The 13,455-nt window shown below is 50.9% G+C and overlaps 1 protein-coding gene across 3 annotated transcripts in view; it reads right to left on the bottom strand.

The window, feature by feature from the left end:
* Positions 1–13,455, bottom strand: part of UBASH3A (ubiquitin associated and SH3 domain containing A) — a gene marked incomplete at its 3' end in the record, with an annotated part of 41,768 nt that overhangs the window by 12,104 nt on the left and 16,209 nt on the right. For all 3 annotated transcript variants that reach the window (XM_081235186.1, XM_081235187.1, XM_081235185.1), the window contains exons 7-9: positions 9,152–9,278; positions 3,760–3,859; positions 610–732 (exon numbers count right to left, since the gene is read on the bottom strand). In XM_081235186.1, coding sequence (XP_081091312.1) covers positions 610–732; positions 3,760–3,859; positions 9,152–9,278 — 350 coding nt within the window. The remainder of the gene's footprint in view (positions 1–609; positions 733–3,759; positions 3,860–9,151; positions 9,279–13,455) is intronic.

The following is a 13,455-nucleotide window of genomic DNA, read 5'->3' on the forward strand; positions in this document are numbered from 1 at the left end:
TCCTACAACCACAAGGAACTGAATTCTCCCACCAGCCCAATGAATGTGGAACTGCCTCCAGGAGGCTCCAGGTGGGAAGTCAGCCCAGCCAGCAGCTTGATATCAGAGTTCAGACCCTGAACAGAGAACTCAGCCATGCTGTGTTTGTGTTTCTGACCCACAGAACTGTGAGCATCAAGTGGGTGCTGTTTCAAGTTCATGGTCATCTGCAGTAATGGAAATTCAAGCCCCCTGGGGCTCATGGAAAGACAAGCCTGTAAATCACATTTCTTCTTGCAAAATTAGAGGACCTGGTCTTTGGGAAAGAAGGCGATCTCTTCAGTACAAAATCTGCACGGAACCAACACCAGTGAGGTTTCCGTGGATGTTGTGATGGGCTGATTTCTGTTCCCTAAATTCATATATTGGAGTCCTAACCCCATGCCTCACAGTGTGACCTTCTTTGAATGTAGGGTCTTTATAGAGGTGACCAAGTTAAGACAAGCAAATTATGAGGCCTGGTGCCCTTATATAAAGGGGAGATCTGACCTCAAAGGGCACATAGCAAGGGCTCAGTACATGTGAGTGATAATCACTGCTACAACCATTGTTACTATTCCTCAAACATACCTGCCATTCTGGACTGGAAAATTCCACAGGACGATAAAGGTGGATCGTTTTCAAAGTCTTTGATACCGCGGCTCCGTCTGGGCAGACTGCGAGGGAAGTTCAGGTCTGGCCGGTAGTATTTCCCTAAAGCATAAATAAGTATCAGATGCTCAGTTCCACTGAGTTAGTGCCTATTTGTCCCACTAAACTCTTAAGATCAAGACCCACATTTGAAGCATGGTAATTATTTACACTGTGGTCAACTGTGTTTTTTCTTGAGCATGCTCTGTGATGTGGATTCAATTCCAGGAGGAAGTCCTACTCTCACCACCCATTCCCTCAAACACAGAAAACGTATGTTTCAGCCATAGGAACCATGAGACCTTCTTTGTTCTCTCAAACCGCCCCCCCGAAGAGTCATTCATACAATTTTCCTGATTCAGAACCGAGACTGATTTAGCTTAACTCGATAAGAATCTCAAATTGGTATTAATTAATTAGATGAAACTCAACCCGTCCCCATAGCTTGAAGATGTCCCGTTGCCTACGGGACAGAGTACAGATGGCGGGAGAGCGTCCTGCATTGTGTATTATTAGTCAGCTGCTTGAGGCAGGACTGGACACCAGGGGGCTCCACTGGGAATCCCCCCCTCCCCCACCCATTCAGAGGCTCAGAGCACCTTGGTTCACTTTGAGTTTGACCTTGGGCTCAAAGATTGGACGATCTGGTGCAAATCCTGGCACCACCAGTTACTAGCTGTGTGTGTAGAGGCAACTGACTAATCACCCTTATCAATAAACATCGGGATACAAGAGAGTTGCCTGAACGAATCAGCAAGATAATGCTTGGAGCCCGGAGCCTGACTCAGAGGTAGTGGCCAATAGGGTCAGGTCTGATCTCATCCTCAGATTATCCAATTATCCCTGCGGATAAATGGATAATCACGCCACACCACACCAAGCCCTCTCATCCTCCCAAGTGGCCCCCAAACCTCCTGGCTACAACAGATTCTAGCAGCCAACCTGCCTCTCCTGAGACCTGCCATACATCACATGGCTGGCCTGTCACTTGCTCCTGAACACACCACCCCAGCCTCCCAGCAGTTCACCAAGGGGAGGCAGGCGGCGGCTATTTGCATGCCTTGTGTTTTTAGGTTCCATGCAAGATTTTTCTGGAAGCTGCCTCCCTGGAATGTCCACTGGCAGAGACTTTGTTTTAACCGTAAGCTTTACAGACCTTTATTAAATGCCAGTGTTAGGTGTGCCCGCAGGGAAAGCTGGTATTTGTTTTTCATTCAAAGCGAAGGTCCGTCACTTGTGTCATATTCTCAAGGGCATCTGTCATCCCCAAATGTGAAACTACTCCATTGAGGTCTTTTGCCCTCACTGATGCTTTATCTGTGATCATTTTGGGAGGAAGAGGGCAGAGCTCAGAAGAAGCCGAGGACCTGGGGGGTGGTTGGGTTCTGACGGGAGTACAGTCTGAGCCAATAGGGGTGCCCTGGCCAGCGCCGCTGGGAAGTGAGGGGCCATAGAGGGTGTGGGTCCTTCGTCCAGAAGTGAGCAGAAACCAGGAGGGACGCCGGAATGCAAGGGGAGGCCAGCAGTGTCCCCAAATACCTGTCATTGTAATTAATCAAACACTGCAACTTGCAGAATTCAGACCAAGTAGACTGTCACAATGCGCTTTACCAGGGCTTCCTTACCTGGTAAAAAGATCCATCAGCAGTTTCCTCTAAGCTGGGAATTTCCAGTGCCTTTAAAATATTTTCCCTTATAAGTGACTTGATCTTTTGTGTAGATGACCAAATCTTTTCCCTCTTTTTATGAAGTCCAGTCACTCTTTTTTTTTTTTTTTTTTTTTTTTTTTTGCGGTTCACGGGCCTCTCATTGCTGTGGCCTCTCTCATTGCGGAGCACAGGCTCTGGACGCACAGGCTCAGCAGCCACGGCTCACCGGCCCAGCCACTCCATGGCATGTGGGATCCTCCCGGACCGGGGCACGAACCCGAGTCCCCTGCATTGGCAGGCAGACTCTCAACCACTGCGCCACCAGGGAAGCCCAGTCACTCTTTTTGATGTTGGTTGTTTGGTCTGGTTCTCACACCACCACCACCATCATATACATATTGACATGTGTGCCATTTCAGTCTGTAGTTTTAGTAATTGTTTTATTGCAAGAAGTGTCTTATAATTCTTTGTTTGAATGTCAATGCATCCTCAGAGCCACCTATTTCTTCCTTGAGCCTTTGTGCCTCTACTTGGTCTTGTTTTGTAGAGACACACGTTGCATTAGTTCTATGGGTTCTTGGAGACAGGTGTAGTCATGATGCCATTTGCTCAGGAATTTTCTTCTGCATTCAGGTCATCTGCCAATGCTTCCCCTATTCACTTCCCCCTTTCTTGGCTTGTTGGGCTCCTGGAGGGATCTCCAAGGGTTCAGCAAGTCCAGGCACTGTGAATGGATTTTATCACTAGGTTCATTCAATACTTTCATTTATATAATTATCCATGGCTCAGAAATAGTGGCACTCTGGATCTTCCATTAGGGGGTGTGTGTGATACAATTGTGGATCAGTACAGAGACTGTGGGTATTTTGTATTTACAAGCCCTGTTCTCAGTTCTTGGCATCCAGAGAGGTGAAGTTGGGGTAAGCACCCAATACATTAAAAAATATGCCCTTCAGTTGAGTATAGCATGGCCAAACATTGTAGGGAAGCGACCGCCACAGGGAAGATGATCTCAGAAAGATGCAGCTGTGAGATTGCAATTTGGGGTATGTGCCAGCAGCTGAGGGTCAGTGACTGCAGTCACAGTGACTTGCTCTCAAGGCAGTGCCGTACCCACTAACCAAATGCCATGTGTGTGCTGCCAGGACACACAGGGCTGTCCATGTGTCACTCCAGCAGACTTGCTTACTATTGAAAACCATTCCTCCATCTTCCCCAAAGCATTTGAGGTAAGATACTTACAGATGCATACACGCTCACATGCACACATGTAATGCCTGTGGAGAGAGATGGAGCGTGTGTCCATCCCACATGAACAGTCTATGCATGGTCATTCTGAAGAATGGTGCCCCAGGGGCTCTGGCTAAGAAAACTGAGACGTGATCTCATCTGTTAGCTCCGTCTAATTCCTGCATCTGGATTCTGCCAGGACTGCACCTACCGTCGGGAGTGGAACACTGCTGCAGCCAGGACTTCCCGAAGATCTGGTCCACTCTCTCCCCATGGCGCACCACCAGGACGCTTTTCCTCACTATGGTGGCCTGGAATGGTGGAAAGAAAGGCGCGTGAGAGTTAACACCCACCGTATGAGACTTGTTCCAGCAGCTTCTCTCCCTCATCCAGTGGTGGCCTGGACACCACGTCTCTTCCTTCCTTGCTCAGTAGCTACAGCCCGTTTTACCAGGACCATTACGATGAGAAGGGGCTAGGAATTGCAGGTGATCTCTAATTTCTTGCAACTTTTAACTTTCTGGGCACTATAGCACACACAGGAAATGAAAGGAAAGTGGAACGAATGATCCACATCATGGCACATCAACTGTCTACTTTCTGTCTCTTCCAAGTCCTTATCCCTTGTCTTGGTCCCTTCAGGCTGCTGTAATAAAATACTCTGGGTGGCTTATAAACAACAGAAATTTGTGTCTCACGGTTCCGGGGACTGGAAGTCTCAGGGTGCCAGAGATCAGGCGCCAGCACGGTTAGGTGAGGGCCCTCTTTTGGGCTAACATCTCACTGTGTCCTCACACAGTGGAGGGTAAGGGATCTCTCTGGGGTCTTTTCCATAAGGTCACTAACCCCTTTCATGAGAGCTCCACCTGCATGACCTAAGCCCCACCTCCAAACACCATCACATTGATCAACAAGATTTCAACATAGGAATTTGGTGGGGGACAAAATATTCACCCTTCCATAGTGACTTCTTAAGAAATGATCTGAATCTATCCAAATATAATTATATATACATTTATTACTTTATAATATGATATGTAATTGTAATTCAATTATATAATATAACTATAATCTTTATAATATACTATTTATAATATATCTATCATAATGTACTATATTATACTATCTATTATGATATTATAGATTACATAATATATATTATATATAATAGATATATATAATAGATGTATGTATATACTACGTAGATATGTACAATTCTTCCTCAACGTAGGATGGGGTTACATCCCAATAAACCCATCATAAATTGAAAATATATTAAGTAAAAAATGCATTTAATATCATTTGATATCTGCCCAACATCAGAGAGAGGATTGAACCACATGTCACTAGTCTGGGAAAATTCAAAGTTCAAGTATTCAAAATTCTACTGAATGCATATTGCTTTTGCACCATCGTAAAGTCAAACAACTGTAAGTCGAACCAGTGTACGTTGGGGACCATCTGTGTGTGTGTACATCTATATCTATATCTACATCTACATCTATATCTATAAAATCTATCTAACTATCTATTATCTACTATCTATCAATCATCTATCTATCAATCATCTATCTATCTATCTATCTACCCATCTATCTAATCTATCATTTAACCATCCATCCATCCATCCTAGTCTCCTCTGTTGCTGGCACTCCTTTTCTTCCGAGGGGGCCTCTGGGACCACCCCAGTGTTGGTGTGTTAAATGTGGTTCTCTGCTTAAATGTGGTTCACCCTGTTCTCCAGGGCGCCAGGGCGTGTGTTCAGCTCTGGGCACCCAGGGGAGAAGCACTGCCTCTACCCTTCTTTCCCATAGCTGGCGTTTTTCTGTTTGGCTGAGTGCTAGGGGAAAACAGCACTTTATTTTACTTTATTTTGGGGAGAGAAAGGCATCGACCAGAGGTTAGTCGGGTCCAGCCGTGGAAACAGCAGAGCTCTCTGGAGCTCTCCCCCTTTGCTTTGGGCAGGGGCTCAGACGGCCTTTGGGCCTCAAAACCGCAGGGCTCACGTCCACCTTTGCTCTTGGGGAGGTCAGTGCTTCAGTGAATTAACCCAAGGGCTGCATTCCAGGCCGTGGCGTGGGGGGTCTTTGAGGAGGGGGCCTCTATGTGCGGGGTGGCTGGGGGGTTCCTCAGGGGAGCTGGGGTTGGCCCTTCTCCTCGCTGTGCTATGTTGGAGGGAGAGGTTGACCTCGAGAGGAAGCCTGAGCACATTTTCTGCAAAAAAGACGGAGAGGATGAGGGAGAGTCGAGATGGCCAGAGAGGTGAGTGACCTGCAGAGGCTGAGGGCGGAGCCGACGTGGAGCCACCAGGACAGCTGTGTGGGGCACAGGCCTCCCCCGGGAGCCCCAGAGATGACACAGAACCTCTCGAGGGAGGCGCTGAGGCTGGGCCGGGACCCTGAAGGCGCTCGCCTCCCAGCCCCGGGGGCAGGGGCGGTGTTGCCCAGCGCCAGGCCCAGACCGTTCGCGGGACTCGACTCTGGAGCAGGATGGGAAATTCCGCATCAGCGTAGGCCCGCTGCCTCTGGGGACTCGTGCCGTCAGCGTCCGGGGGCACGCGTGCCAGATGCTGGGACACAAGGTGTCGTCCACAGGTGCCCCACTTAGGAGGCCTCAGATCTCACTGGGGCCTCTGGACCAACGTGGAAAGATGAGTCACAGATGGCAGAGGACGGGGGGCAGAGCTGACAGTGTCTGCCACAGGAGGTGGGCTGGGGGGACTCCAGGGAAGACAGGGACTCGGTCATGCCTGGAGCCAAGGTCACCAGGGATGGACGGGCAAAGATCACTGGGGATGGTCAGGCCAAGGCCATCAGGGACGGTCAGAAGGGGGAGGGCATCCGGACAGGAGATAGCTGCAGCCAGAGGTTGCTTTGCCCTGACCGCTCCTTTTCCTCAGGTGGACCCTTTCTCTCCCTCCCCATCTCTGGCCTCTGCAGGTGGGCTTCGGGGTGAAAATGAGAGAGCTGATATTTTTGTATCTGCTATTCTTTTTCTTTTGGCTGCTCTGAGCAGCTTGCGGGATCTTAGTTCCCCGACCAGGGATCGAACTCTTGCCCCCTGCATTGGAAGTGTGGAGTCTTAACCACTGGACCGCCAGGGAAGTCCCTGTATCTTTGCTATTGAGTGAGGTGAGGAAGAGGTGACGAGATGTGGCCCTCCTCGGTGTGAACTCCGATCACCAGACCCAGAATCACGCTCTGGTTTCCCCCAAATCCTGGAGAGGAAAATGTAGGTATTTTTCACAGGTAGACACCCTGAGAGACACAGCGTTCATTTGAAACGTAGCCAGTGCTACTGACCACGCCCTTGGGATTGATTCTGCCGACAGGGGTGGGGCCTCGAGGGTCTGCACCTCTGGCTGCTCCCCCAGCACTTCTTCAAGTTCATCAAGAAGGAGGAGGGGCCCCCGCAGAGTCCGCGCATGTTGGAAAGTGGTTGGGAATTGCTGAGGAGGGCAGACACCAGAAAGTAGGGTCTCGGGCAAACTGTACCTGCCTCACAAGCACTCTTGGGTCCGGCACCATGGGCAGCCCCAGCCAGACCCTCCCAACCCCTCACGGGGCCCACCCACCCCGGGGGGATGCGGAATCTCCAGCTGCTTGACGCACAGTGCTCTTCCCAGTGGACCTGACTACGTTCTGACGGGGGCATGAAATGTGGTGTTTGTGAGCCGATGGGACGGTCAAAGTCTCCATATGTAGTTTCTCAGGGCCTTGGGGCCGAGTCTTCAAAATGGGCACATGGTCAAGGTGAAGTGAATACTGTGGTGGAGGGCGCCAATGTTTGGTTCAGGATGCAAACACCGACCTCCGGCAGCTCCAAGGGGAAGGTCGTCTTGCTGTCTTACATTTTTAAAAAAATTAGTTATTTGGTTGCACTGGGTCTTAGTTGCAGCAGGTGGGCTTCTTAGTTGCGGCACGCGGGCTCCTTAGTTGTGGCGTGCATGTGGGATCTAGTTCCCTGACCGAGGATTGAACCCGAGCCCCCTGCATTTGGAGTACGGAGTCCCAGCCACTGTGCCACCAGGGAAGTCCCGTTGCTGTCTTACATTTTGAAGTATGGCTGTGGGATTGCCTGAACTGACACCAGGACCCCTTTTCTATTCCATTCCCCCTGCCAAGGACGGATCTTCCCAGTAGGTCACAGGACGCACACGTGCTCCCAACCTGGACCTGCTCACTGATGGTCTCAAAGCACCATCACTGCCCTGGGCTGAGGTTTTGGATTGGGGGCATTTTCTTCCCTGGAAGAGCACGGAGGAGTTGAACTTTGAAATGCAGAGCTTTGCATCAGGAATATTATGAGAAAGGGAAAGGTCCGTGGGGAATGGAATGGACTAAGCCCTGGGTCCACACAACAGCAGGGCTGCATCAGATCTTTTGACAGAAGGCGCTGGATGCCTTTCCTGGGACTGCTGCAACAAAGCGCCAACTGCGGGGCCTGAAAACAAAGGAAGCTCATTCTCTTCCAGTTCTGAAGGCCGGAAGTCCAGCATCAAGGTGTCACAGGTCCAGCCCCCTCAGAGGCTATAGGGGAGGCTCCCGGTGGCCCCGGCATCCTTGACATGTGGCCGTGTGGCTCCAGTCTCTGCCCCGAGGTCACGTGGCTTCTCCCTGAGTGCCTTGTCTCCTTGTCTATGAGCCTCACATCCCCTGTTTCCTGTGATTAGGTTTAGGGCCTGCAGGATAATGCAGGATAATCTCCCCATCAAGATCCTTATCTCAGTCCCACATGCAAAGACCATTTTCCTCCTAATAGGTGGTAGGAATTGGGACCTCACCTCTTTGGAGCCGTTTTTCAGCCCACTACGCCACCATAGCAAACCTATGGCCAGTTTTCCTTTCTCACTACCTGGATGGAGTGACCTCAGGCCGGGGGAGGGTTGTGTTATGGGGCGGGTGTCAGGTTCTCGCCCATTTAAAGCACCAGCGTTCAGACAGAGGCCGAGCTCGGGGCTGAGCGTCGCAAGCCGGCTCCTCCCCTCCTTCAGTCTGGAAAGGGGGGCTCAGCCTCAGGGAGCCCGTGGCCCCAGTCCAGGCCGGCTCCCCTCATTCCCAGAGAGTCTGGGGCGGGGGGCCCCATTTTCATCGGTCTGGGGCTGGCAGGCCTCTGGCCCCCAGTCTGCAGCTCCTCCACCCGGGCCATTCACCCCCTAAAGGCCCAGCTAAAGAGGTCACCCATTGTCCTCCCAGGGTCCCAGTGTCCCCTGCCCTGCGCTCAGCTCTTGTCTGAACTGGAGGCAAGCTCTGGGGGCCGGTGGGCTCTTGGGAAAGGAGCCAGCTGGCCGATGGCCGAGTTAGGGTGAGAGTGTGGCCCCCCAGGAGGGCTGGGTCCCTGCCCCTTTCCTGCCCCATGACCTAGTGCCATGATGACACTGGGCAGGCTCACAGTGTGTGCGTGTGTGCGGGGGTCACCCTCTGCCCGGGGTGGACGGAGCAGGGGGACCTGGTAGCAGAGAGGTGGGCCCCTTGCTGGCCCACCTGGGTCCAAGCTCAGGGCAGCAGTGTCTGAATGAAAGCTGCCCCTGAGAAGCCGAGTCTACCCGGAGTTGACACAGAGTGGGGCTGTGAGCGGCTCATTTGACATCAGGGCCCTGTCACCTGTAGGGACTGCAGGCTGCTGATGCTCCGGGACATGGCTGGAGGCTGAGGCTCCCCGTTCCGCCTGCTGCTGGCTTCACCGTCCTTCCCGGAGCTCGGGTCTGGGGCGACACTGAAGGTGTACGTCCTGTGGGAGAGGAAAGAGATCAGTGTCACGATGACCCTGGGAAGCATCCTGTCATCACATGGTGGACAGTATGCATGCGACACGACGGGTGGGTTGGGTCATCGTGAGGATGAAACGAAACAATGGTTCAAAACGGCTCAGTGGCCAGCACATGGCAGCTCCTCAGCCAGTGGTGGTGGTTCATGTTCTCCATCACCACCTGTTACAGACTGAACTGGGCGCCCTCAAATGTATAGTCCTGACCCCCAGGACCTCCGAGTGGGGCCCTATTTGGAGGTAAGACCTTTAAAGAGCTGATGAAGGTAAAATGAGGTCACTAGGGTGGGTGCTAATTCAATCTGACTGGGTCCTTTTGAGAAGAGGAGATCAGGACACAGGGATGACAATGTGCGGACACTGGGAGGAGGCGGCCATCTACACACCCAGGAGAGAGGCCTCAGGAGGGACCAACTTGAGCTTGCACTTCCAGCCTCCAGGGCTGCAAGAGAAGGGACACCTGCTGTTTAAGTCACCATGTCTGTGGTATCTTGTTATGAGGCCCGAGCAAACCAGTGCATCATCCTCTAAGAATCGCCTTCTAAAATAACCAAAGGTGTGAAGATGCTCGTGGTTGGGAACAGGGATAAGGGAGCAGAATAGACACATTAAATGCCATGGCAACACACAGGAAAGGCACAGATGCATTAGTGGGCGGGTGGGTGACCACAGTGCCCAAGCAGTTGCAGGCGGAGAAGACACTGCTGCTCGTCTAGGGGATCAAGAAAGGTGCCCCGGGTGGGCAGCCGTTTGGGAGCTCTGAGGACCACTGAGGGCAAAGGTCATGGCACCCCAGAGCTGTGAGAACTCCAGAAGGTGAGTGGGTGCTGGTGCCGAGGTGAGGAACAGGGGAGGGGCCCGAGGAGGAGTGAGAATGAAGAGCCGACGGTCATGGAAATCCTCCAAGAGAAAGAAATGGCCAGGTTCCCAGGGGGAATTCCTTTCAGAAAGCGAAAGGCCATCTTTGTAAACTCTAGTTAAAAACAATTTACAAGCACCTCTGGTTCCCTTTCCCATGGGATCTGAACACCTGTCCTGGTGGTCGTAGAAGGAGGACTAGTTATACTGAAGCTGTTCTCACGAGGCCTGTGGTCTGCTTTATAGCATGTGGGCTAGTTTCAAACAAGCCTGAGTGAAAAAGATACATACAATCAGAGGAGAGAAATGGACAGTAGCTAGAGAGGGAAATGGGAAAAAAAGAGAGCTTGTGCTTGGTTTTGTTTTTAAGATAACAGCATGTTGGCTTGCTGGTGGGAGCCATTGGGGAGGGCCTTGGGATGACAGATGATGCTGGCGTGATGCCCTTGGAGGGCATGGGATGCCCAGGAGGGATGGGATGCAACGCGCCATGAACAGGTGGCCTTGGCTAGGAGTTTGGACCTAGCATCACAGTGTGCTGTGGGGAGAAGGGCACGTGGGCCCAGAGGCTGCAGGTGACCAGAGCTGGTGGGCACTCTTCCGACGTTCACCTGTCCCGGTGGATAGGAGTGAGGAATGCAGTAGGTGGCCTCTGGGTTAAATGAAAAAATCAGACACAAATCAACTGGTGGGCAGAGTGCCCAGGGATGCCTGGGCCTCCGGTTTCCGGGGGAAGAGAAGGAGGCAGACAGTCAGCTCACGTGAGTGACTGGTAAGGGAACATCATCTCTATTACTGTTTTCTGAAAAGCATGTTCTCATCTTGCTCTTTAAATTGTAGTATTCTTTATGATTTTTAACATACAGAAGGCTTACACTTTAAGCATTTAATAATCAGTATTAAAGACACATCTGTTAAGTGTCACCCTAAAATCCATTCCACTGCTTCTCTGCTTTCAAAGCTCACCCCAGTCCAGAAATCAGAAATACAGTCATTTAAACTGCCTTCTATTTTAAAATGATTTTCTTTTTCTGTTTAATTCTTGACTCAGAATTAAATTGATATCAGTGTGTGCTGTGAGGTCATACAGAATACCTTTTATTTTACACCCATTTATTTTCCTATTTCTGATGCATTCATCAGATAGGAACCTCCTAATATACCAGGTCTCCTGCTCTGTTAGCTAGTCTGTTCCACGGATCTATTTTTTCTCTTTCCCTCAAGCCAGTACCATATGATAAATACCTCCTCTCATCACTTTTAGTTTTCAAAGTGTTCTCAGCTCTTCTCTCCTATTTATTCTCCCAGATAAACTTTTCAATCACTCAGTGAAGTTCCAACAAACGATCCCACTGGGATTTTCCCTGGAATTCCATTAAACCGGGAAATGGCTCTGGGAGGATTCATTTTGCTCCATCACGAACCTGGTGTGTTTCTACTTATTCGGCCCATTTGTAAATGTTTGCCTTTCTCTCCCACAGTGGCCCCAAGTCCCCCAGTTCTCGTAAAGCTGATGGCTCCCAGGCCTCCATCCTGAGACCCTTACCGGGTCCTGAGCTGGGAGTGGCGTCCTTTCTCCTGCATCTCAGGGGCCCACAGGCTCAGGCCACCTGCTTTTCACCATCACAACCGTACGCCCGGGACCCTCAGTGCCCACGCGGTGTTTCGATGTAGTTAACTCACTTCTGAAACTGTCTGCAAGTCGTACCTTCTCTTCCCATCTTGTTGCCTGTCCTATCTTGAGCGGTAAATCCTACTGGCTGTGAGACAGGCTGGGACCTGGGACCTTTTGCTGGGACCTGGGACCCTTTGCTGCAGGGTTTGCACCTGGACACACCTCTCCTCCAGCCACAGAATACAAAGAAACTGTACAGGACTAAACATAACTGTGTGAGTGCCCAGTTGGGTCAAATTCTGGACCCAAAAGATACAAAGAGACCGAAAAACCCAACCGCCACTTTTGAAGAGCCTGGAGCAGAAACAGGGTGTCGGGAGCAAAAGCAGGGCCCTGCGCATGCCCCCTGCACACACCACCACCTAAGGGGTGGGCAGACCACCTAAGTCACCCCTCGGCCTGACCCCTGGACACACCCTACCCTCACCCCATATAAGGAACTAGCTCGCCCCCCTTCAGGGAGCAGGCAAGCAAGGGAACCTGTTGTGGGTTCTCACTCCCCTATGGCAGCAGGGGTCCCAACAAAGCCGGGCCTGAATTTCTTGTCTGGCCTCTGATCAATTTCCATTGATTAAGGAAGCTAAGAACCCTGGTCAGTAACAGCGGGATCCAGGTCAGATAGGTTTACACAGCTCATATTCTCACAGCTGTCAGATGTCAGCACATTCGACATCTTTCACTGGTCATAAACAGACAAGAACATGACCCCCATATTCAGACCATTGACATCTCCCTCGTCAAATGAGCAAGCTCTCAGTATTTGCAGTCTCATGTTGACACAGGAAATGCTGGTGGGTTTCCCCTTCCTGAGGGCGAGGTGTGGCCCTCACGCACCCTGCTCGCGGCCCACGGGGCAGATAGTGAAGCCTTGTTATCTATAAATAACATCTGTGAAGTTTACAGTTGGAGAGAAAAATTGAATTTTTTTTTTTTGCTACTCTTTCAAATGAAATACAGCCTTGATTACGATGGGGATGTTGGTGATGAGAAGAGAAAGGAAAGAACATAGCATTTTAATATTTCTGTTTTTTTCTGAAACGTCAGAGACCCACTTACTGCTTAACTTACACCATAGAAATAGACGTATTTAAATTCTCCCTGGCTTTTAAAGGGGCTTTTTTTCAAATCACACATAGGTTTTTTTTTTTTTTTAGAAGATGTTGGGGGTAGGAGTTTATTAACTTATTTATTTATTTTTGCTGTGTTGGGTCTTCGTTTCTGTGCCAGGGCTTTCTCTAGTTGTGGCCAGCGGGGGCCACTCTTCATCGTGGTGCACGAGCCTCTCACTGTCGCGGCCTCTCTTGCTGCGGAGCACAGGCTCCAGACGTGCAGGCTCAGTAGTTGTGGCTCACGGACCTAGTTGCTCCGCGGCATGCGGGATCCTCCCAGACCAGGGCTCAAACCCGTGTCCCCTGCATTGGCAGACCGATTCTCAACCACTGCGCCACCAGGGAAGCCCCCTAAACGGGCTTTTAAAGCTACCGTCTGTCGGGTTGTGTGGACTGTGTCTGCTAGGGATGCCGTAGCGAGGTACCACGGACGGGGCAGCTTAAGTAACAGATACTTATTCTCATACAGTCTGGGGGCTGAGTCCAAGATCGAAGTATG

The sequence above is a fragment of the Mesoplodon bidens genome, assembly GCF_964165515.1.
Source record: "Mesoplodon bidens genome assembly, chromosome: 5".
Taxonomy (NCBI): Eukaryota; Metazoa; Chordata; class Mammalia; order Artiodactyla; family Ziphiidae; genus Mesoplodon; species Mesoplodon bidens.